The 25,618-nt window shown below is 43.9% G+C and overlaps 2 protein-coding genes across 2 annotated transcripts in view; one reads left to right on the top strand and one right to left on the bottom strand.

The window, feature by feature from the left end:
- TBCD (tubulin folding cofactor D) overlaps positions 1–25,618 on the bottom strand; it is a 118,489-nt gene that overhangs the window by 69,826 nt on the left and 23,045 nt on the right. The window lies entirely within an intron of this gene.
- ZNF750 (zinc finger protein 750) lies at positions 16,956–24,239 on the top strand. The gene is made up of 3 exons (XM_069749267.1): positions 16,956–17,091; positions 21,162–22,549; positions 23,238–24,239. Exons 2-3 carry the CDS (start codon positions 21,252–21,254, stop codon positions 23,824–23,826), a joined length of 1,887 nt encoding a protein of 628 aa, XP_069605368.1. The 5' UTR covers positions 16,956–17,091; positions 21,162–21,251; the 3' UTR covers positions 23,827–24,239.

Here is a 25,618-nt window from a genome sequence, read left to right as displayed (position 1 = left end):
ACTACTATAATACTGTCCCTATGTACAAGAATATAACTACTATAATACTGCTCCTATGTACAAGAATACAACTACTATAATACTGCCCCTATGTACAAGAATATAACTACTATAATACTGCCCCTATATACAAGAATATAACTACTATAATACTGCCCCTATGTACAAGAATATAACTACTATAATACTGCCCCTATATACAAGAATATAACTACTATAATACTGCTCCTATGTACAAGAATATAACTACTATAATACGGCCCCTATGTACAAGAATATAACTATTATAATAATACTCCTATGTACAAGAATATAACTACTATAATACAATACACTTTGAGTAATTATAACCGCAGTATAGCGGGTGTATTTTGATATTTGGCGGGTGTAACTTCCCCAAACTTTCAGAGTAATATTGTAAATTGTTTTCAGTATGTGGGGTAAACGTTTTTTTGCTGGTTCTGCCTTCGATGTAAGAAGAATGCAGATGAGCAGCTATCACCCCGAGCTTCACATACTGCACACTCCTGGAAAGTACCTGAAACGCGGTGTGCACATTCTACAAATACCTGCTGTTGTGTGTATGGACCGCGGTGCCGGGAGACCAGGAGCCTGGGAGTAGAAAAATGCTACACAGAGGGGTTGTTCATTTCATAAACACCTGTAAAGATCTAACACTTATTACAGCTGAAGATTTGTTACAATGTTTTCCTGTCTTGTGAGCTGACCAGCCTGGAATGTAGACGGATATATATTATCAAGCGGTCATGTCAGAAGAGATTATCTAGGCTGCTCATGAGTCTAGCTGTCAGAGCACTGATTAGACTAAAACATTGTAACAAACCCTCAGCTGTGGCAGGTTTATTGTATGACATGGGTTTCTATTTATTTCAGGGTGATTTGGGCATTTTTAATCTAGAAGACCTGCTTATACCTTATGGAGCTGCAGGTTTAGAGCTTAGTGGGTGTTCCCTATGAAGCTGCTTGTTCAAACCCTTTACCTTCTTGCATTGTTCTACCTTGATTGCCAACATCTCCTCCCTCTCACATTAGAGCTGCAGGTTCAGATCTCAGTGGGCACTACCTATGGAGCTGCTCACCAAACTATCCGCTTTTTGTCCTAATGTTCTATCCTGTGTCTAAGTCCTTCTGTCCCTCTTCAACTCTGGAGCTACAGCTCCAGAGAATCATGGACATCCGCTATAGACCTGGTTGCTGAAACCTACCACTCTTTTCCTAATATTTTACCTTATGTGTCCGTATGTTTGTTTCTTTCCCACTACCACTGTAATACTGCAAGTTCAGGGCTTAGTGGGTTTTCCCCTTTACCTTCTTGCATTGTTCTTCCTAGTTTGCTCGCATCTCTTTTCTCTCCCACTGTAGAGCTGCAGGTTCAGAGCTCAGTGGGCATTACCTGTGGAGTTGCTCACTCAACTATCCTCCCTTCTGCTAATGTTCTACCATGTTTGTCTTTATGTTCCTCCCCATCCCACTGTGGAGCTTCAGCTCTAGAGCTTAGTGGGCAACCCCAATGGAAATGCTCCCTCAAACTTATTACCCTTCGCTTAATATTTTACCTAGTTTTTATATGTCCTCCTTTCTCTTCCACTGTAGAGCTGCAGGTTCAGAGCTCAGTGGGCATTACCTGTGGAGCTGCTCACTTCACTATCCTCCCTTCTGCTAATGTTCTATCATGTTTGTCTTTATGTTCCTCCCCATCCCACTGTGAAGCTTCAGCTCCAGAGCTTAGTGGGCATCCCCGATGGAAATGCTTTCTCAAACCCATTACCCTTCGCATAATATTTTACCTTGTGTTTCTATATGTCCTCCTTTCTCTTCCACTGTAGAGCTGCAGGTTCAGAGCTCAGTGGGCATTACCTGTGGAGCTGCTCACTCAACTATCCTCCCTTCTACTAATGTTCTACTAAGCTTGTCATCGTGTTCCTCCCCATCCCACTGTGGAGCTTCAGCTCCAGTGCTTAGTGGGCATCCCCGATGGAAATGCTTGCTCAAACCTATTATCCTTCTCTTAATATTTTACCTTGTGCTTCTATATGTCCTCCTTTCTCTTCCACTGTAGAGCAGCAGGTTCAGAGCTTAGTGGGCATTAGCAGTGCAGCTGCTGGCTCAACTATCCTCCCTTCTGCTCATTTTCTACCTTGTTGGTTTTTATGTTCCTCCCCATCCCACTGTGGAGCTTCAGCTCCAGAGCTTAGTGGGCATCCACTATGGAAATACTCGCTCAAACCAATTACCCTTCACCTAATATTTTACCTTGGGATTATATATGTCCTCTTCCCTCTCCCAGCATAAAGCTGCAAGTTCAGAGCTCAGTGGGCATTATCTGTTGAGCTGCTCACTCAACTATCCTCCCAACTGTTAATGTTCTACCATGTTTGTCTTCATGTTCCTCCCCATCCTACTGTGGAGCTTCAGCTCCAGAACTTAATGGGCATCCCCGATGGAAATACTCTATCAAACCTATTATCCTTTGCCTTATATTTTACCTTGTTTCTATATATCCTCTTTTGTCTTCCACTGTAGAGCTGCAGGTTCAGAGCCTAGTGGGCATTACACGTGGAATTCCTCACTTCACTATCCTCCCTACTGTTAATGTTCTACCATGTTTGTCTTTAGGTTTCTCCCCATCCCACTGTGGAGCTTCAACTCCAGAACTTAGTGGGCATCCCCGATGGAAACGCTTGCTCAAACCCATTACAGTTTGCCTAATATTTTACTTTGTGTTTCTATATGTCCTCCTTTCTCTTCCACTGTAAAGCTGCAGGTTCAGAGCTCAGTGGGCATTACCTGTGGAGCTGCTCGCTCAACTATCCTCCCTTCTGCTAAAGTTCTACCTTGTCTTTATGTTCCTCCCCATCTCACTGTGGAGCTCCAGAGCTTAGTGGTGATACATGATGGAAATGCTCGCTCAAACCTATTACCCTTCACCTAATACTTAACCTTGTGCTTCTATATGTCCTCTCCCCTCACCCACTATAGAGCTACAGGTTCAGAACTCAGTTGGCATCCCCAATTAAGTTTCTCACTTAAACTCCCACCTTTCTCCATTCTTCTCCCTCACACACGACTAAAGTTTACAAGCAAAATTTGGTCAGGTTTCCTCAAATTTGTCTGGCAGTTATGATCACTCCTAATAAACTTGGCTCCACGTAGTCACATGGGGGTCCGATACATGTGGCGTTAGTCCAGTCACCATACGCGTCAAGCCCCACATGACGCCATTCAAAGGCCTCAGATTGACTTCACGCCATGACGCGCGTCGTCCAGCCACGTGACCGGGTGGGTCCAGTCAAAAGGCCTTGGATTAGCTTCTGTGGTATAATGTACTGTAGCTAGTCAAGTGACAACAGAATAAAGAAGGGCCGGATCAGGCTACACAAGATTTCTTTGTAGTCTGATACCATGGAGAGACCTAGATCTGCATAGGAGCTGCGTACACAAAACGACCGGATGTTTTTAAAAAATTGAGTTAAAGCAAGGTTTGTTACGCATTTCGGATGCACTGAGGCAAATGTGGGCAGCCTAGCTGTATTAACTGATCTTATGTTAAAAAAAAGTGCAAACGCGCTTCAAATATAATCGATACTGATAGTAACAATTACCACTTTAGATTGATGCTCATGACTTTGACAATCTAAAGTTAATAAATGGCGGGTGGGAACCCTTTAGCCGGGGCGAGTCTGGCTCTGGAGGACCTGTTCTGCACTGCATTGCACAGACATTCTATTTATCTATGTAGACATAGTGTAATACCCCAATTCTCCTGAGGGAGTGCTGTTATTAAATTAAACACTTACTGAAACATTTCCCCACCGATTCCCCTGCAGTGATCTCTTTATTATCTTATTTTCAATGAATAAAACATGAAATTATCCAAAGATGGTAGTGATCCTATGACAAGCACTACAACCCCCAGAAAAGCCCCTGCATTTAAAGGAACGGTAATATCTGCCCCGCAGCCTCAGAATTCTTAAAACCAGAAATTGGAAGACGCTCATTAGCGAGTGAAATGTTGTCTGACTGGCCCGAGAAGGCAGGTTTTGTTTTGTTTTTTATCCTCAGTAAATCCTGTCCTGGGAGCGGTGCGTCCCACTCGATTGTGGCTTCCTTCCAAGAAGAAAAAGCCACCCCCAATGTATGGCCAAGGAATATGGGCACAGGGACACCTTCCCTTCTGAGCTTTACTCCTTTAAAGTGTATTATGGGATTGCAATTTAAGCGATTGCCCTGTTCTATTTTCCTCCGCGGGTGAATCATTGCAGCCAATGGACCTGTGTCTCGTTATCTCAGAAAGGTCCCGCACTAACGCCTCGGGAAAGTGGCCAATCAGCCGGCGACTCCCACTTAATAAGCGGCTAAATTTAGGGCCTTAATAATCGCTCGAGGAGTCAGGACGAAGAAAAAAAAAGCAACGAAATGACGACCGGAGAACTATTAAGAATAATTAATCTGTCACCGAGCCGAAAGCGAGGAGGGAGGGATGGGGTCTGGCGACCCTGGTGATTACAGGCTGGAGGGGGCCCTTTAAGAAAAAGTTCCAACTTACAGGCAGGACATATACAGTATATATATATATATATATATATATATATATATGGATTAATGGAGCAGTAAATGACTGCAGAGGGCGAGGACGACACAGATTCATCACATGGCTTAGCACCGGAAACGCGTTTCTTGACATACACGGGGAACACCTAATAAGGCTTGGCGGAAAAGCAGCAGGATCAAAACCCGTCTAATGATAATAATAACAATAATAATCAGTCACACGCCCAGCACGGCCCGCCCAGGCTTCGGGTACACAGCTAAAACCTCCTCAATCAGCCAGTTTATCATCGCCGCACTCTGCGGGCGGACAGTAATACTGCCAAACCGGATAGGGTGGGAGGAAAATCAGCTCCATACATCCATAAAAAAAATCTACCAAAACAAGAGAAGACTTTCGACAGCACGTTTCGGAAATGCATTATTTATTCTAAGCTGCGAATCGCGTTTATATAAGCATGTATCACAAAACATAAAATCATCACAAGAAGAAAAAAACTAAAATGTGACTGCAAGTGCAGCTAACACGTATCAGTCCTGCATTTATGTGACTGCAAGTGCAGCTAACTCGTATCAGTCCTGCATTTATGTGACTGCAAGTGCAGCTAACCCGTGTCAGTCCTGCATTTATGTGACTGCAAGTGCAGCTAACCCGTGTCAGTCCTGCATTTATGTGACTGCAAGTGCAGCTAACCCGTGTCATTCCTGCATTTATGTGACTGCAAGTGCAGCTAACCTGTGTCATGCCTACATTTATGTGACTGCAAGTGCAGCTAACTCGTATCAGTCCTGCATTTGTGACTGCAAGTGCAGCTAACCTGTGTCAGTCCTGCATTTGTGACTGCAAGTGCAGCTAACCCGTATCAGTCCTGCATTTATGTGACTGCAAGTGCAGCTAACCTGTATCAGTCCTGCATTTATGTGACTGCAAGTGCAGCTAACTTGTGTCAGTCCTGCATTTGTGACTGCAAGTGCAGCTAACTCGTATCAGTCCTGCATTTATGTGACTGCAAGTGCAGCTAACCTGTGTCAGTCCTGCATTTATGTGACTGCAAGTGCAGCTAACTCGTATCAGTCCTGCATTTATGTGACTGCAAGTGCAGCTAACCTGTGTCAGTCCTGCATTTATGTGACTGCAAGTGCAGCTAACCCGTATCAGTCCTGCATTTATGTGACTGCAAGTGCAGCTAACTCGTATCAGTCCTGCATTTATGTGACTGCAAGTGCAGCTAAACTGTGTCAGTCCTGCATTTATGTGACTGCAAGTGCAGCTAACCCGTATCAGTCCTGCATTTATGTGACTGCAAGTGCAGCTAACCCATATCAGTCCTGCATTTATGTGACTGCAAGTACAACTAACCTCTCTCAGTCGAGAATATATGACCAAAACGCATCAACAACTGTTTCAGTGAAGTTTTCCTTTTTTATTGATTGCTCATAACCTCCATAAAAACAAACAAACAAACAAAAAAAAAAAATCGAATTCACTATAAAAAACAAAACAAAAAAAAAAAGAATAGTTTTCTAACGCGCTTCGGTCCTGCTTTTCACGCAGGCTTTGAGAATAAGAACTGTTTCCGAAACTGAGAAATGTCACTTTTTAATTGATTGATTTATGCTTGGGGTCCAACACGAACTCACAGCCTCTGCCAATAAATCCACTGGACCACCACCTTCAGCAATAAAAAACCCCCAAATATATTTGTTTTTTTAATGCGTTTCGTTCACCTGATACCCCATGCCATGAGAATAAAGAACTACATGTCTGAAATACAGGAGAAAATGTTTCTGTGAGACCAAATTACAAAACCTTGAGTGTTCAAAAGAAGTGGACATATAAAGCAACGCGTTTCGGTCCTATGTTTTCCCATGCAATGAAAATAACGAATAGATGCCTGCAAATGCCTCAGTGAGAAGCTGCCAACTTCTCCTGGCTGCTCCTTATAAAATAATGCATGAAATTTCCGCCCACAACCCCCAAAAAACAAAAATCAGCCAGTAACTAACGCGTTTCGGTCATACATTTCATTAATGATACATGCCGGTGTTGGTCTCACAAGGATGTGCGAGGTTGGCTGTGCATCAGCAGTTTTACACAGTGCCCTATACTCAATGCACTAAGCACACAGATAAAGGTTAGTCAACGCGTTTCGGTCATACATTTCATTAATGATACATGTCAGAGATAGTCTCACAAGAATGTGCGAGGTTGGCTGTGCATCAGTAGTTTTACAAACTGCCCTAAACCCAATGCCCAGAGCAAATGACAGATAGAGGTTATACAACGCGTTTCGGTCATGCATTACATCTATTATGTTCTGAATGCACAAAATGCTTCTGGGAACGTATTTGTAAGGCTAGAGGTGATTCAGGAACATTAGCTACATTGGGTGCAGAGACATATACAGATCTAACTGGGGTCCAGGAGTCATTTCCCTGTTGCAAGTTTGAGGCCAATAAAGGAGTCCACCGACGCGTTTCGGTCACGCATTTCTTCTCTGTTATAAGGGACTGCATGACCAAACAGCGTTCGTGTTAAGTTATTTCTCCCTGTGTCAGTGCCTTCCACCTGCCGAGCCTTATGTGAAGGAATGGATCCTCTGGTATTAGCTGTAGCCTACAGGTATTAAAACGCACCTGCTGCCTCCCGCCCACACCGTGCACAGCGCAACAGGTTGTAACACGGAGACCTCTGCGAGCCGCGGCTTCCCATTACACAGATTTCCCACTGCCAAGCTGCGGTATGAAGGAATCTCACCAAGTAGTCAACCATGGAGGGGGTAATAAAAACCTCCATAAATCGGCAGCATATTTTTCTAGTAGGGGTCTGAGGATTTTTCCTGCATTTTTCTTTTTTTCTGTAGGTGTATGACAAACCTGAAATACAAGACCGGATGGTTTTTGTTGGTTCAACACGGCCTTGACCTCACCACGTTACCCACACGAATCTCCTTCTTAAATACTCGATGCTGCGGTGGTCTCTTTTTCATTACCAAGAAATGCTGCCCCCTTACAAGAGACGGGTCGATGCACGATGAAGGAGGTGACGGCTACCAGTTTCTATAGACCGGGGAGGAACATGCCCGGACATATAAAATCAGCTGGGTTTGGTCTTGGGAGTAATCGTTGAGCTGCGCCGACTTAAATATAGAACGAAATTAATGATCGTCAATCAATTAAACAGACGGATCCCATTATAAATAGATTTTACACTGGGTCCTTCCCTCATGGGTAAAATACAAACAAAAAACAAAAACACCAGAACAAGGGCCCTAGCTTGATCTTTGATGTGGTGTCCCTTTATCCCCCTTGGTACCATAAGCAAAAGAAAAGGCAACGGAGCACAATTTGCTAAATAAAAAATAAAAAGAAAAATAGAAAACATACAAAAACACAAAAAGTAAAAAAAAAAAAAAAAAAAATAGTAGCAAGAAAAAAACTGAAACAAAATGGTACAAATAAAAAAAACAATAATATAAACAAAAATAAAAAGTAAAAGAGAAAAATGTAAGTAACACTGAAAGAAAATGAACAAATTAAAAATAAAATAAAAAGGAAAGAACTTATAGAAAAATAGAAAACATACACAAGAATACAAAGTAAAAAAAAAAAAAAGAGTAGAAAAAAATGAACAGAGTGGTAAAAAAGTGAAAAATAAAATGTATAAAAAAAAAACCCAGTAAAGTAAAAAAAGTAAAAAATAAAAGAAAATGATAACTGAGAAAAAATTTAAGCAAAAGAGATTCTGAAAGAAAATATATAAAAATAAAAATAGAAAAGTTTTAAAATAAAGATAAAAAATGGAATAGAAAACAGTAAAAAAAAAAAATACAAATAATGTAAAAAAGTAAGAAAAAATAGAAAACAAAATGGAGAAATACATACATGAAAAAAAGTAAAGCAAAATACAAAAAAAAAAAAAAAAAAGTAAAAATAAACAGAAAAAAAAGGGTCATCCGAGGAGACACCGTGTTCCCATGCATCGTGTTCCTCTGGCAGGGGTCCAGGAGGTGTAAGACAAAACACCTGTCTCTTGTAGAAATAAATATTTGTCTTCGAGATACAGAAAATGTAAAATTGTTCCGATCGCAATAGTAAAGATACACGAGATATTGGAAACAATAATTACAAAAGATATTGCTGGGGATCTCACTGAGATGAATGCACCAAATCCAATTTTAATAAAGATTTTACCTTCAAAATTTCAAGAAACTGGAAAAAAAAAACCAATTCTGCATGATCACCGAGAAGGGTGTGAGAACGGAAATATATAAAAACTTTAAAAAAAAAAAAAAAAGTAGAGATCTACAGTGGGGCAAAAAAGTATTTAGTCAGTCAGCAATAGTGCAAGTTCCACCACTTAAAAAGATGAGAGGCGTCTGTAATTTACATCATAGGCAGACCTCAACTATGGGAGACAAACTGAGAAAAAAAAATACAGAAAATCACATTGTCTGTTTTTTTATAATTTTTTTTGCATTTTATGGTGGAAAATAAGTATTTGGTCAGAAACAAACAATCAAGATTTCTGGCTCTCACAGACCTGTAACTTCTTCTTTAAGAGTCTCCTCTTTCCTCCACTCATTACCTGTAGTAATGGCACCTGTTTAAACTTGTTATCAGTATAAAAAGACACCTGTGCACACCCTCAAACAGTCTGACTCCAAACTCCACTTTGGTGAAGACCAAAGAGCTGTCAAAGGACACCAGAAACAAAATTATAGCCCTGCACCAGGCTGGGAAGACTGAATCTGCAATAGCCAACCAGCTTGGAGTGAAGAAATCAACTGTGGGAGCAATAATTAGAAAATGGAAGACATACAAGACCACTGATAATCTCCCTCGATCTGGGGCTCCACGCAAAATCCCACCCCGTGGGGTCAGAATGATCACAAGAACGGTGAGCAAAAATCCCAAAACCACGCGGGGGGACCTAGTGAATGAACTGCAGAGAGCTGGGACCAATGTAACAAGGCCTACCATAAGTAACACACTACGCCACCATGGACTCAGATCCTGCAGTGCCAGACGTGTCCCACTGCTTAAGCCAGTACATGTCCGGGCCCGTCTGAAGTTTACTAGAGAGCATTTGGATGATCCGGAGGAGTTTTGGGAGAATGTCCTATGGTCTGATGAAACCAAACTGGAACTGTTTGGTAGAAACACAACTTGTCGTGTTTGGAGGAAAAAGAATACTGAGTTGCATCCATCAAACACCATACCTACTGTAAAGCATGGTGGTGGAAACATCATGCTTTGGGGCTGTTTCTCTGCAAAGGGGCCAGGACGACTGATCCGGGTACATGAAAGAATGAATGGGGCCATGTATCGTGAGATTTTGAGTGCAAACCTCCTTCCATCAGCAAGCGCATTGAAGATTAAACGTGGCTGGGTCTTTCAACATGACAATGATCCAAAGCACACCGCCAGGGCAACGAAGGAGTGGCTTCGTAAGAAGCATTTCAAGGTCCTGGAGTGGCCTAGCCAGTCTCCAGATCTCAACCCTATAGAAAACCTTTGGAGGGAGTTGAAAGTCCGTGTTGCCAAGCGAAAAGCCAAAAACATCACTGCTCTAGAGGAGATCTGCATGGTGGAATGGGCCAACATACCAACAACAGTGTGTGGCAACCTTGTGAAGACTTACAGAAAACGTTTGACCTCTGTCATTGCCAACAAAGGATATATTACAAAGTATTGAGATGAAATTTTGTTTCTGACCAAATACTTATTTTCCACCATAATATGCAAATAAAATGTTAAAAAAACAGACAATGTGATTTTCTGGATTTTTTTTTCTCAGTTTGTCTCCCATAGTTGAGGTCTACCTATGATGTAAATTACAGACGCCTCTCATCTTTTTAAGTGGTGGAACTTGCACTATTGCTGACTGACTAAATACTTTTTTGCCCCACTGTACATGGTGCCAAGGAGTCATGTAGGGCGTCCAGTGTAACTATGTCCATAAGGTTGAAGTGGGTCCATGGTTAATGAATAGTTGAATGATCCCCTGATGATCTAATGTTTCGCACACATTTTAGTCCACATTGGACATTACACTCGTTGCCCTACATCTTCAAGGACTCCAGACGACCAATCTTTCTGGGAATATTCAGACTTTTAAAGGGTGAAAGCTTTTTTCTTCTGTCGAATAACGTTTCAAGCGTGGCCAACTTCTTTCCAGACTATTGCGATGTGATTGCTACTAGATTTCATAAACCCTTGAATAATAATCATCCATTTTCATCCCATAAAATGAGCCCAAACATCATAAATATAGATGATTATAAATGGGGAGAGGGAAGTTAGAGATCGAGTGATGAAACTCAACATCCCCAACGCCTTTTGGGAGGATGGTCAATGGAATTGTCCAAATTCTTCATTTAAGAAAGATCTTTTGACCCAAAGAATGCTCCCAAAAAGATATTCCATTATTCACCTGGGGACACCTAAAATGTTCGGCCAGGCAAATATGGAATAAATTGTGTGTGGCTAGATGATCATTCGATCAAGTCGGTCAACCATCAACTTACTTTTGGCTTGTTGGTACATCCATCGTACAAAGACGAGGAGTCAACAATCGCTCTAAAAACAAGACACCAAGGAACTGGTGATGGAAGGTGGCTAGTGTGGGGTGACCAAAGAAAGGTTTTGGGGCAAGAGTGACCAATTCAATGGTCAAATAGACAGATGTAGGTCAACGTTTGAACTTTCTGGGAGTATTCAGATTGTACAAGACCTTTAGTCCGACTGTTTCAAACATGGCTGACTTCTTTCCAGACGATAGTAGTGGTGCATCATCAGTTGGCTGAAATTATTGGACAAACGCTAGATAAGCAATCTTTCCAGGAATGTTCCGACTGTTCATAGACTTAAAATCTTTCCTATGACTGTTGAACAACTCTTCAAAAATGTTCCCAAGAACATCTTTTGTCTTTCGCTCGGAGTCGCCTAAACTGTGTGGCCAAGCTGGAAGTTTGTGATGGTCAATGTGGCCTAAAATGTAGCTATATTATCGCTAGAACATTGGTTGGTCTCTCTAAAAAAAGATACCAAGGAACTGGTGATGGGAGGTGGCCAGTGTGTGGAAACTAAAGAATAGTTGGGAAGCAAGAGTAACCAATTTAGTGGCAAAATTAGATAGAAATAGGTCAATGGTTGAACAATCTTCGATCAAATGATCAATTCGTAAGCACAACCGTTAGAATTTCAGTCATTGCCATAATGTACAATAACAAATTGTATTGTGGTACCATGTTAGCCAGAAAAATCGATGTGAATACTTTTCTGCCCAATGATGACAGAAGTATTCTAGGAGTGATACCTTTATTGGCTAACCAGAAAATAATATGTTTGCAAGCTTTCAGAGCACAGTGGCTCCTTCTTCAGGCATGATTACAAGAAGGAGCCACTGTGACCTGAAAGCTTGCAAGCATCTTGGGCAGAAAAGTATTCACATCGAGTCATACATATGGGTACGGACGAATGATCTTTCAGGAAATGTTCAGAAAAATCTTTCCTACAACAGTCTTTCATCGGTTAGTTGAAATGATAGAAACTAGATTTCAAACAATCTTGGCCAAAGTCGTCCATTTTATCTACACTATAAGGCCCAAAAATATCAGACGTAAGTTGATGAAAATGGGAGGTTTTCCATAAGGAGAGGGAAGCAACTGATCGAGTGATCATAGTAACATAGTAAGGCCGAAAAAAGACATTTGTCCATCCAGTTCAGCCTATATTCCATCATAATAAATCCCCAGATCTACGTCCTTCTACAGAACCTAATTGTATGATACAATATTGTTCTGCTCCAGGAAGACATCCAGGCCTCTCTTGAACCCCTCGACTGAGTTCGCCATCACCACCTCCTCAGGCAAGCAATTCCAGATTCTCACTGCCCTAACAGTAAAGAATCCTCTTCTATGTTGGTGGAAAAACCTTCTCTCCTCCAGACGCAAAGAATGCCCCCTTGTGCCCGTCACCTTCCTTGGTATAAACAGATCCTCAGCGAGATATTTGTATTGTCCCCTTATATACTTATACATGGTTATTAGATCGCCCCTCAGTCGTCTTTTTTCTAGACTAAATAATCCTAATTTCGCTAATCTATCTGGGTATTGTAGTTCTCCCATCCCCTTTATTAATTTTGTTGCCCTCCTTTGTACTCTCTCTAGTTCCATTATATCCTTCCTGAGCACCGGTGCCCAAAACTGGACACAGTACTCCATGTGCGGTCTAACTAGGGATTTGTACAGAGGCAGTATAATGCTCTCATCATGTGTATCCAGACCTCTTTTAAAGGGACTCTGTCACCTGAATTTGGCGGGACTGGTTTTGGGTCAAATGGGCGGAGTTTTCGGGTGTTTGATTCACCCTTTCCTTACCCGCTGGCTGCATGCTGGCTGCAATATTGGATTGAGGTTCATTCTCTGTCCTCCATAGTACACTCCTGCGCAAAGCAATCTTGCCTTGTGCAGGCATGTACTATGGAGGACAGAGAATGAACTTCAGTCCAATATTGCGGCCAGCATGCAGCCAGCGGGTAAGGAAAGGGTGAATCAAACACCCGAAAACTCCGCCCATATGACCCAAAATCAGTCCCGCCAAATTCAGGTGACAGAGTCCCTTTAATGCACCCCATGATCCTGTTTGCCTTGGCAGCTGCTGCCTGGCACTGGCTGCTCCAGGTAAGTTTATCATTAACTAGGATCCCCAAGTCCTTCTCCCTGTCAGATTTACCCAGTGGTTTCCCGTTCAGTGTGTAATGGTGATATTGATTCCTTCTTCCCATGTGTATAACCTTACATTTATCATTGTTAAACCTCATCTGCCACCTTTCAGCCCAAGTTTCCAACTTATCCAGATCCATCTGTAGCAGAATACTATCTTCTCTTGTATTAACTGCTTTACATAGTTTTGTATCATCTGCAAATATCAATATTTTACTGTGTAAACCTTCTACCAGATCATTAATGAATATGTTGAAGAGAACAGGTCCCAATACCGACCCCTGCGGTACCCCACTGGTCACAGCGACCCAGTTAGAGACTATACCATTTATAACCACCCTCTGCTTTCTATCACTAAGCCAGTTACTAACCCATTTACACACATTTTCCCCCAGACCAAGCATTCTCATTCTCAGTATCAAACGCTTTGGAAAAATCGAGATATACCACGTCCAATGACTCACCGTGGTCCAGCCTATAGCTTACCTCTTCATAAAAACTGATTAGATTGGTTTGACAGGAGCGATTTCTCATAAACCCATGCTGATATGGAGTTAAACAGTTATTCTCATTGAGATAATCCAGAATAACATCCTTCAGAAACCCTTCAAATATTTTACCAACAATAGAGGTTAGACTTACTGGCCTATAATTTCCAGGTTCACTTTTATAGCCCTTTTTGAATATTGGCACCACATTTGCTATGCGCCAATCCTGCGGAACAGACCCTGTCGCTATAGAGTCCCTAAAAATAAGAAATAATGGTTTATCTATTACATTACTTAGTTCTCTTAGTACTCGTGGGTGTATGCCATCCGGACCCGGAGATTTATCTATTTTAATCTATTATCTATTAATATTAATCTATCTAATCTATCTAATTAATTAATATCTATTAATTATTATCTATAGATTATAATCTATTTTAATCTTATTTTAAACTCAACATGCCTGATCCTTCTCAGAAGGTTAGTCAATGGGACTGCCTAACTCTTCACTCACTTGTATAGGGCATTTTACACAAAAACCTTTACGCCAATCTATTCTTGAAAGAAGGTTCTCAAGATGATCTGCCATCCTCCGCCCAGTGCCACCAAAGATGTGTGTGCAAGGCTGAAGTCTGATAGTTCACCAATCGTTTGATCAACGGTTGGATAATCTACGTCTATCTTATAAGTTTGGCTATCTTTTGTTGAACGTGCATGGCCATTATATCGTATCTGAGGAGCCAACCTTGTTTTTTACTAGAATACCAAGGATCTGGTGACAGAAGGTAGCTAGTGTGTGGTGACCAAGAAAGGTTTTGAGGCAGGATTGACCAATTTAGTGGCCAAACAAAATTTAGAAGCTACAATGGAAGCGGCAACGTACAGTGGAGTGCAAGGTGATGAGGACCAAGAAAATGGTTGTGATTAGATGTTTAGTTGCCAGGTGATGGAAAAGAAAAAGCCATATAACACAAGTAAAAAAAAAATAAAAAAAAAGAGGCCAGTAAGACAAGTTCTGGAAGGTATGCCCTCACTGTTGGGAGGTACATCCACCAATAGGCGATAAGTGTGTGTTCACATGGCTCAGAGGAGCAGGAACATTGGGTGGAGGGATGACAGGGGACTCATCAACCACTGCTTTCTGAGGTGTTACAGATAACAGCAGGCCTTAAAAGGGGCACATACAGCAGCCACCATCTATGGTGACAGGTGAACAAGGGCTGACCCTACAAACAGAAGAGCCAAACCTCAACCTGACAGTCTACAGCAGACACCCACTACTAAGGCACTTAAGAGTCATTAACCTGGATGCCGACACTCAGGGTGCCGGAGGACGACGCAACGACTCTCGGGGCGCAGGAGGACAGCACGGCGACTCTCGGGGCGCAGGAGGACAGCACGGCGACTCTCGGGGCGCAGGAGGACAGCACGGCGACTCTCGGGGCGCAGGAGGACAGCACGGCGACTCTCGGGGCGCAGGAGGACAGCACGGCGACTCTCGGGGCGCAGGAGGACAGCACGGCGACTCTCGGGGCGCAGGAGGACAGCACGGCGACTCTCGGGGCGCAGGAGGACAGCACGGCGACTCTCGGGGCGCAGGAGGACAGCACGGCGACTCTCGGGGCGCAGGAGGACAGCACGGCGACTCTCGGGGCGCAGGAGGACAGCACGGCGACTCTCGGGGCGCAGGAGGACAGCACGGCGACTCTCGGGGCGCAGGAGGACAGCACGGCGACTCTCGGGGCGCAGGAGGACAGCACGGCGACTCTCGGGGCGCAGGAGGACAGCACGGCGACTCTCGGGGCGCAGGAGGACAGCACGGCGACTCTCGGGGCGCAGGAGGACACCACGGCGACTCTCGGGGCGCAGGAGGACACCACGGCGACTCTCGGGGCGCAGGAGGACACCACGGCGACTCTCGGGGCGCAGGAGGACACCACGGCGACTCTCGGGGCGCAGGAGGACACCACGGCGACTCTCGGGGCGCAGGAGGACACCACGGCGACTCTCGGGGCGCAGGAGGACACCACGGCGACTCTCGGGGCGCAGGAGGACACCACGGCGACTCTCGGGGCGCAGGAGGACACCACGGCGACTCTCGGGGCGCAGGAGGACACCACGGCGACTCTCGGGGCGCAGGAGGACACCACGGCGACTCTCGGGGCGCAGGAGGACACCACGGCGACTCTCGGGGCGCAGGAGGACACCACGGCGACTCTCGGGGCGCAGGAGGACACCACGGCGACTCTCGGGGCGCAGGAGGACAGCACGGTGACTCTCGGGGCGCAGGAGGATGACGTGCTGATTCTTGGGGCACAGGACGACCATGCGATGACTCTCGGGGCGCAGGAGGACGATGCAATGACTCTCAGTGGGCAGGAGGATTATGCTTATGCTTTGGATAATGGCACAGATAATAGGCGTACAGGATGATGGAACTGATAGTGAGGGTAAAGAACGCCAACATTTGGGATCACCATGTCTTGTTGATCACTTAAAGCCTTTACTTCGTACTCGCCATCTCCACGGGCGTCTTGGCCTCATTACATGCAGACAATCACGCCTGAGTTGTTTCCTCCCTGTGGTTTCAGGGTGTGGCCCCCGTGGATCTGTCACTTCTCAGTTCTATTACATAATTGTTTTTCGTTTGAGCCACAAACAACATAAACATAAAATGAACCTCAATAAATGATTCAAACCCCCGACCTTCCACCCATCAAGCTGGAGATCTATTCCAGTCTACGTATAATAGTGAGCAACAAATAAAAACTTAAAGCTGATGCGCTATTTTGCCACAATTTTTGCAAAAAAGAAAATTTTACCGTGTTTTTGAAAAACTGTCGAAAGCTTAAAAAAAAAATAGAAAAATGCAACGTGCAAATGAGAGTGTAAAAAAATATAGATATGTACACTATCTACCACGATGATGTAATGAGTGAGAAAGGGTTAATGTGGGATGACTACAGCAGAGCACAGGTCGCACAGCGGCTGTTGACAGCGCGGCTGTCGTCGGTTGTAGCAGGCACCTTGCACACAGGTGGAGGTGATTCCAGACCCATGGTATCCTCACCCCCGTCTGCTGCAGGTAAAGGCCAGGTTGTAGCAGGCAGGTACAGGGATCTGGGCTGTGCACACAGCGCTCTGCAGCTCGGGGCGCTGGGAACAGAATCAGGTGCATCTCCACCGCCTCAGGGTGCAACTCCTGAGCTTTAAATCCCTCCCTCCGAGACGGCAGCTCTCAGTCTTCCCTGTGAGCAGAAAGAGAACAGGTACTTCTCCCCGAAGGCAGGACTGCGCTCCATCTGGTAAGGACGACCCCGCACTTTACACTGTATTATTGCACTATGATGATATTTGGGACCTCGGACCCTTTTCGCTGTGCTGGGAGCTGCAGCTGCTCTCACTTTCTTGGAGGATTTTTTTTTTTTTTTTTTTAATAACAGCAGGTGCTTTGCCCGGACTTATTTCCCTAAACTATAAACTATACAGGAACCAAACACAGCAAAAAAAAACAAAAAAACCCCTAAACTATATATAACTAAAGATGGAACAAACTAAGAAATGGCAAAAAAAATCTAAACTATATATAACAAGGAATGGTACAAACTAAAATATAGAAAAAATAAAAATTGTTAAAAAAAAATCTGAACTTTTTGGAAGTTTATAGAAATAGAAGTAAAAGTAAAAGTAAAAGGAACTAAGCAGTGGAGTCCAGGCTGGGGGCTTGGGGTGGACGGCAGGGGTTGTGGGTACGCAGCACAGGACGGGGGGGGTGTGTGCACTGTGTGCGGTATTATTTATGTGCTCACTATTGCATTACACCTGTACTGATACACCGTGTGTGTGCGCGTGAGGCTATGGGACATATGGGGAACGCTACTGGTCTTATACAGAGCCTATATACTGAATAATACACTTTATTTTTTACTGTATACACCTTATATACACCCTATATACAGAGCCCATACACTATATACACCCTATATACAGAGCCCATACACTATATACACCCTATATACAGAGCCCATACACTATATACACCCTATATACAGAGCCCATACACTATATACACCCTATATACAGAGCCCATACACTATATACACCCTATATACAGAGCCCATACACTATATACACCCTATATACAGAGCCCATACACTATATACACCCTATATACAGAGCCCATACACTATATACACCCTATATACAGAGCCCATACACTGTATACACCCTATACAGAGCCCATACACTGTATACACCCTATACAGAGCCCATTCACTGCACATACTATACACCCACCCTCTATATACACATCATATACTGCATACAGACCCCATTTTCCTAGATATATATGTGTGTGTGCGTGTGTATATATACACACACACACATTATATATACATATACACATATATACATACCGTACATACATACATACATACACACACTCGCATATTACACACACGCTGGCAATCCCTGGCTACCAGTTGGACTAGTCGGACGGCTCGCAGACGCTGCGGCTTGCGACACTCTCGGGCCGGGTGACGGCGGCGGTCTCGCAGTTATGCAATCGATGCCACATCACAGGTTCTGGAGGACTGTGCCCGCACACAGACCTGCGCCACCTCCTGAGAGGCGACACTCACGCTGCCGAGTTCTGCTCCATTCCTGGTGAGTGGGCATTGTACATAAGGAGAGGAGTAGATATAAAGAGGGGGACGCTAAGGAAAAAAAAGGAGAAAGTTTCCCAGGGATGAAGATGGCAGAAACTGGGAGGATTTAGACAGAAACTTCCCTTGTATCACAGACAATGGCACACAATTACAAATGAATCCAGCCTGTGATCTGCACCCATGTATATGCAAAGGACCGGACTCACAGGGCTGCGCTCCTGTTTGTTGTGACAACGCTGGTCTGCATAGGGGGTAATTAGGCATGTCCAGGCTGCTGCCTGCTGTCCTGCCCGATACCAGCCCTGTCCTGCCCCATTCTGCATAATGGCATTATACCCTGTGTCATGGGCACCCATAGGGGGTCTCCCATCCCAGAGCTGCAAGCCCCAGCATGCCCAGGGAGCGAGGGGGCCAACAAGTGACATCAAGCTGCAAGGTGCTGGTACATACACATAATATAACAACAACAAAAATACTAAACCGAAAAGAAAAAATAATCACAAATCTAAAATAAAAGAAGCCATAATACCAAAAATAGGTTAAAACATATAAAGGCAAAAAGATAAAATGAAAAAAAAATAATAAAAATAAATATATATATATATATATATATATATATATATATATATATATATATATATATATATATATATATATATCTATCTCTCATCTATTAACAATAAAAAATTATATTAAAAAAATTATATATTATGTAATTTTTATTATTAGCTATATTATAATATATATAAAATATATTACTAATCATATATATATATATATATATATATATATATATATATATATATATATATATAAATATACGCTATATATAATGCTTATTAATATTTTATCTTTAGCTTTTATCATTATTATTTTAATATATGCACACTCCTATATTATACACATATATATTTAATACTCCAATATTCAAAACACGTTGTTGAAGAAAAAAAAAAATAATAATAATATAATAAAAAAAATCTGAAAATAAAATATAAGTAAATCCAGCACTTTTTGGGAAGGCTGAGAGTACAAAAACAGGACCGTATGGGTTGAAATTATGCCCTCTTGTTTTTTTTTTTTTTATACCTGAAACGCGTTTTTTTATACATGAAACAAGTGTTGGCTTTTCTCGGCAGCCCTCGGTTTCCCACCGTCAGCTGTTTTTTCTTTCCATCAGTCCTCACGTAGCGCTAATATGATCTAACTACTTGTAGAGAATAAAGACATTTCTTCAGAAATCGGTGCCCCGGGGCTCGCCAGCAATTAGTTTCTATGTTTCCATGGGTTATCTGTCAGAGGTTTTGTAACAATCGTCATTAAAATCATGATGCTTGGAGCAAATGGTGAAATCACTTTTTTTTTTTTTTTTAATCCATGCCGTAACACATCTTAAGTCCACAGACATGAGAACGGCACTGCAGCCCTTTCTCACGCTGCCTTCAGTATCAGAGGCGTAGAAAGGAGCGACGTGCCAGTACAAGCCGTATCTACGCTGCACGGGGAGGCTGAGGAGCCAGAAAAAGCTCTCCCTACCTGGAAAAGCCAAGACAGCATAAAAAAAAAAAAAGAGAGAAAAACAAATAGAAAAGACCAAAAAAAGTAAAACAATTGTAATAAAAAAAAAAGAAAAATCTCCACAAATGATAATATAAAAAGTAAAGCAATTACAATAAAAATATATCCAAAAATGAAAATATAAAAGTAAAACAATTATAATTAAACAAATAATGAAAAATATGTCCAAAAATGAAAATACAAAAAGATTATACATACACATACATACCCAAATATGAAGATATAAAAATGTAAAAAAAACAAAAACAATAGAAAATATATAAATATATCTAAAAATTAGAACATAAAAGTAAAAAAATAAAAATGGCCAAAATAAAAATATAAAAAAGTAAAATAAAAAAAAAAAATAAATCGAAAAAGGAAAACATAAGAGTAAAAAGACGTGAAAATGTGTCCAAGAATGAAAACAATATGTAAAAGACACAAAAAAGTATGTGTGTGTGTGTGTGTGTGTGTGTGTGTGTGTGTGTGTGTGTGTGTGTGTGTGTGTGTGTGTGTGTATATATATATATATATATATATATATATATATATATATATAACAAAAAATACAGAAATTTTAGAAAAACAATTAAAAAGGAAAAAATAATCCCCATAAAAGATAATAATAAAAAAAAGTTTAAAAAAAAAAAAGTAAAAAAATATTCCTCAAGAAGATAGGAGCAAAAAGGCACAATTATTTTGTAAAAGTTATCGATTTTGTAAATTGCTTTGAGTTTAAGGTTTTAGCGCGATGTAAATACTTAGAATGATTTTTCTGGAGTGAAAAGTACGACCCTTAGAGTCATTAGGAGTTGTAGATTCGCTGCTGTAAAAAAATTATTTTATGCCAGAAGAAAAAAAAAAACCCAACCATGTTATTTTTAGTGTAATCCGCATACTGCCCCCTACTTAAAGATATTAATAGGGCAGACTTAATGGCGGGTCCACCCTGAAAGCTCCTTGGCTTGCAGAGCTGTCAATCACCCTCGTTATATGAGTATTACCCCCTTGCTGAGCCAGTTTGCCCAGACGCCCAGTCAGGTACGTGGATTAGGAGAGTCATAGTGAAATCACTGGGAGACAGAAGCTTGCCTAGATACAGGAAGAAAAAAAAAATTCTTAATTTCTTAACTTTTCCTACTTTGCAGATACAGAACGGACGACTCTGAACCAAGAGGTGAAAAGAAGCAGAGGTTCTTCTCCAAGGAGGTTTTGGTGATCAACCAAGAGGCTTCAAGATGTCTGTTATGAAGGAGCGCAAGCCCAAGAAACCTCATTACATCCCGAGACCTCCAGGAAAGCCATTCAAGTACAAGTGCTTCCAGTGTCCGTTCACCTGCAACGAGAAATCTCATCTCTTCAACCACATGAAGTATGGGCTTTGCAAAAACTCCATCACTCTAGTGACCGAGCAAGACAGAGCGGTCAAGAGCCCAAAGTTGAATGGCATGGAGACCAAACAGCCATCACCCGAGGGTTTGGTGAAGCCCAAGCCTGTTATGGCCAATGGACAACTCAACATCACCAGAGATGATCTCAAAGACAATCTGGATTCCACAAATAAGGACACCAAAGCACACGTTGAAAAGCTGATCAACCACAAAGACGTGACAGTACCCTCACCAACTGGGCATAGCCCAGTTTCAAAGCCAATCGCTATTGAAGGCGTTTTGAGACCTTCGGCCTTTATGCCGGTTGGAACAGAGAGAGGCCACCTACCTGAAATCATACCACCGGTAGGCCCAGTCAAAGGAGTCCATAGTGAGGGGTCTGCTTTCCAAAGGTTAATATCGACCCCATGGAAAACTGCAGAACTGGTTCCACCGGAGCTTGGTCCCAAGCCAACAATCCCACATTACATGAGACCAATGATACCGGAATATAAGTATTATGAGACCGGGGTGCCGGCTGTCCTCCCGTACATGTATGATAGCTCAAGGATATCGATGTTCAGCTCCACAGACCACAGACTCTTCCGTCCTCACCTCATTCAATCTTCAGGACTCTCCATGCCGAATCCGATAAATCCATCAATTGATTACAGACTGATGCATCAGTTCCAGCAGAGCTCGTCCATGCCATATGGCTTCTACCGGCCGGCCGAACACTCTTTTTTGCCATATGGCCTCAAGTTATCTCATGGCTTGACCAAAGCCCCCACAGCACCAAGCATGGACAACACACCTTTCGTCTACCCAACCTCCAGCCCACCACTTTTCTACTCCTTAGAACCATCTAAAAAACAAGTGGAATGTCAAAAAGAGGTTCTTCTCGGCCAAGACAATCATAAACATGAAGGAGAGGGCCTGAAGATGAGTCCGCGGGCTGCCAGTGCCGCTACTGGCTCTCCTGGTAGACCGAGTCCGACCAACTTCACTCAGAACAGTCAAGGCTTTGAAGGAATCTTTGACCTGTCCAGCAAATCTACCTCTACGTTAGGAAAGTGGGACAGTTTGGGGCAAAACCCAACAGCTTTCAAGCCAGTGAAGAAGAGCACAGACTCCCAGCCTTCGCTAAGTCGAGGAGAGTCTCCATGGTAAGTCACCTCGAAATTAGTTGACCCCCTTGATTTTTTTTTTTTTTTTTTAACAGTATCTACCTTGACTTCTCGCATTATTTCATATCAATGTAGATGTAGAAGAGATTCCTCATTTTAAGTCTGAGCAACAAAACGTAGCCATGTTAACCTTGAAATTAGGTGGTTGATGATTTTGACTATATCTGTGGAGACCTTCCACCTTGTCCTCTACGTCTTATGTAAATCACCGTAGATACAATGTATATGTAAGTCGGAGTAATTAAAAACTGGCTATGACGTTAGTTTCATAATTAATTGGTCAATCCCGTTGATGTTGATGGCATACAATGTGCCCTCAAAGTCTCATGTTGATTTGTATCATTCCATCTCCTTACTTCCCTGGGTGTCATGACCAGCTTTTACCACCCTCTTCCAAATCAGAGCCCGTTAAGCCAAAGTACATGTAGATAAGCATCTCTGGGGTTAAGTCAGGGCAATAATAGAGAAAATGTTTGCTTCGACGTTACTTGATCTCGATTTTCATGGTCTCCTCCACCTAGCCCTCGGCATCCCACGTAGATTCATTTCTTGCTTCTCCCAAGGCTCCTGACAGTGTCTTCCATTTCGAGAGCAAGGCAATGTAGATAGTTAAGAAGCTTTTAAAGAGGACCAGGTTCTTAACCTCTCCCAATTTTTGTCATTTCAGCTCTGCGAATGAAGAAGTCACGTCCTCCACAGATACTGATGCCGACTGTGACACATCAACAAGCGGAGATGACGAGGCATTCATACCGCTTAACCTTTGTAAAAGGGTAGAGTTAGATACAGATATCGCCCCAGAACAACCGCCCACCCCCGACTTCATGGAGCAAGATATGCCACTGAACCTGTCCGTCAAAGACTTGGGCAGGAAAGACGATGCAGAAGAAAAGTCTCCAAATCAAAGGCCGCATTCACCAAACCAAGACGCCATTGACATGGCAGATGTAAAGGCGCTGATGGACCAATGCGATGAGCAGAAGCAATCGGCGGCGGTAGCCCTTTGCCAGCTGGCGTCGTCCAGCCCCATTCCAGCGGCTCGGGCAGTGGAGGAGGACAGTTGCGAAACGCAGGGGGATAAACCAGAGCAAACAGAAGTGACCTCTCTGGGTCACCAAAAGGAAGAAAGTCATGGCAAACTTAGGGGTCAAAAAAGAGGGACCTCCAAAGACGTGGGCAAAACTGCCGCCAAAAAAGCAAAAATATCTGACTGCAACAGAGTCTTCACACTGAGGAAGAGGCAGAGGATGTCCTAGATGGCGTCCGTCCGTCTCGCTGTTCCTGAGAGCTGCTTTTCGATGACTACATGCGGACAGTCAATAACTGGCTAATCTGAAGTACTTGCTGACGAGCACAGACTCTAATGAACTGATGAAGCTAATATTTAGCGGCTGTCCTCTCCCCGCCCCCGCTGCTCACCCCATCCCCCACAAAGGATACGGGGTCAGGACGCAATCATATTTATATATTGGTAATATTTATTTTTGTATAAAGCATAGCCGGCGCTGCTGCAGGGTGAGGGGCTGACGTCTGCCGTACAGCTGTACAGACGCACGTGAGGTCCGGATACGGACGCTTCCTGGTTTTGTCTTTTTTATGTTCTGCTTTCCACACAAAATGAATAAAAAAAAAAAAATAAAAATAATAATAAAGGCTTTATTTTAAGAAATCAGTAATCTGAGTGGTCCTTACAGGCTAAAAATGGTAGCAGATGAGTGGTCAGGTCTCCACTATGTGGGCATGCTGCTCACCTGAAATACTCTGTGCTGCAGATCTGATAGAGATCACACTGGTAGCAGCAGCGTCACACTGTCCTACCATCCTCTTATTACAGCGCGTTTCAAGGCCATACTGATCAGAGATTATGCCCACAGCAGGGACAGGGCCTGCACCAGAGGCAGAGACCCGCCACCCCCCACCAGAGCCCAGGTCCCCCCAAGGCACCAGAGGCAGATCCCAAGGCCACCCCCAAGGCACCAGAGGCAGAGCCCGGGCCCACCTCCGGCACCAGAGGCAGACCCCAAGCCCACCTCCGGCACCAGAGGCAGACCACAAGCCCACCCCCGGCACCAGAGGCAGACCACAAGCCCACCCACGGCACCAGAGGCAGAGCCCAAGCCCACCCACGGCACCAGAGGCAGAGCCCAAGCCCACCCACGGCACCAGAGGCAGAGCCCAAGCCCACCCACGGCACCAGAGGCATAGCCCATGCCCCCCCCAGCACCAGAGGTAGAGCCCAGGCCCCCCACAGCACCAGGGGCATAGCCCACGCCCCCCCCCCCAGCACCAGAGGCAGAGCCCAGGCCCCCCCACGGCACCAGAGGTAGAGCCCAGGCCCCCCACGGCACCAGGGGCATAGCCCACATCCCCCCAGCACCAGAGGTAGAGCCCAGGCCCCCCACGGCACCAGGGGCATAGCTCACATCCCCCCACGGCACCAGAGGCAGAGCCCAGGCCCCCCCACGGCACCAGAGGCAGAGCCCAGGCCCCCCACGGCACCAGAGGCAGAGCCCAGGCCCCCAGCACCAGAGGCATAGCCCATGCCCCCCCCCAGCACCAGAGGCAAAGCCCACACCGGTCACACATAGTAAATTATGGGACGAGTCAGTGATACTATAACAAGAATTTACATAGGACTGCCAGTGAGCTTAATTCACATTGTGATAGTCTTTCACTTTGCGGCTGCGGAGGAGGAAGGAAGGAAGGAGACAAGGAGACAGGTGTCTGCGGGGGGTGGAGCCCACGGAGACCTCGATGCTGACAATAGTGGTGGCAACGGCCCATCCTGACATCCACCCACAATGTTCACCTCTTAGGCCCGAGGCAAGAGAAAGTGAGCGCCGGCACCGATGGCTGGAGGCGACGGAGGAATGTGACTGCAGACAATGGTACAGAACACACGGTGACGACAACGCATCCGTAGATGGTCACCTTGACTGTGCGAGCACCCGGCCACCGCGTAGCTGATGTGTATCCCACGGGGCCAGGCACAAGTCTATACTCGCAGGCCCTGCGGCTACAGGTGTCCTGGATGGGACGGCAGGTAAA

The sequence above is a fragment of the Ranitomeya imitator genome, chromosome 2 (assembly GCF_032444005.1).
Source record: "Ranitomeya imitator isolate aRanImi1 chromosome 2, aRanImi1.pri, whole genome shotgun sequence".
NCBI lineage: Eukaryota > Metazoa > Chordata > Amphibia > Anura > Dendrobatidae > Ranitomeya > Ranitomeya imitator.
The sequence above is the reverse complement of the archived record's forward strand: the minus strand, read 5'-3'. Positions and strand labels throughout refer to the sequence as shown.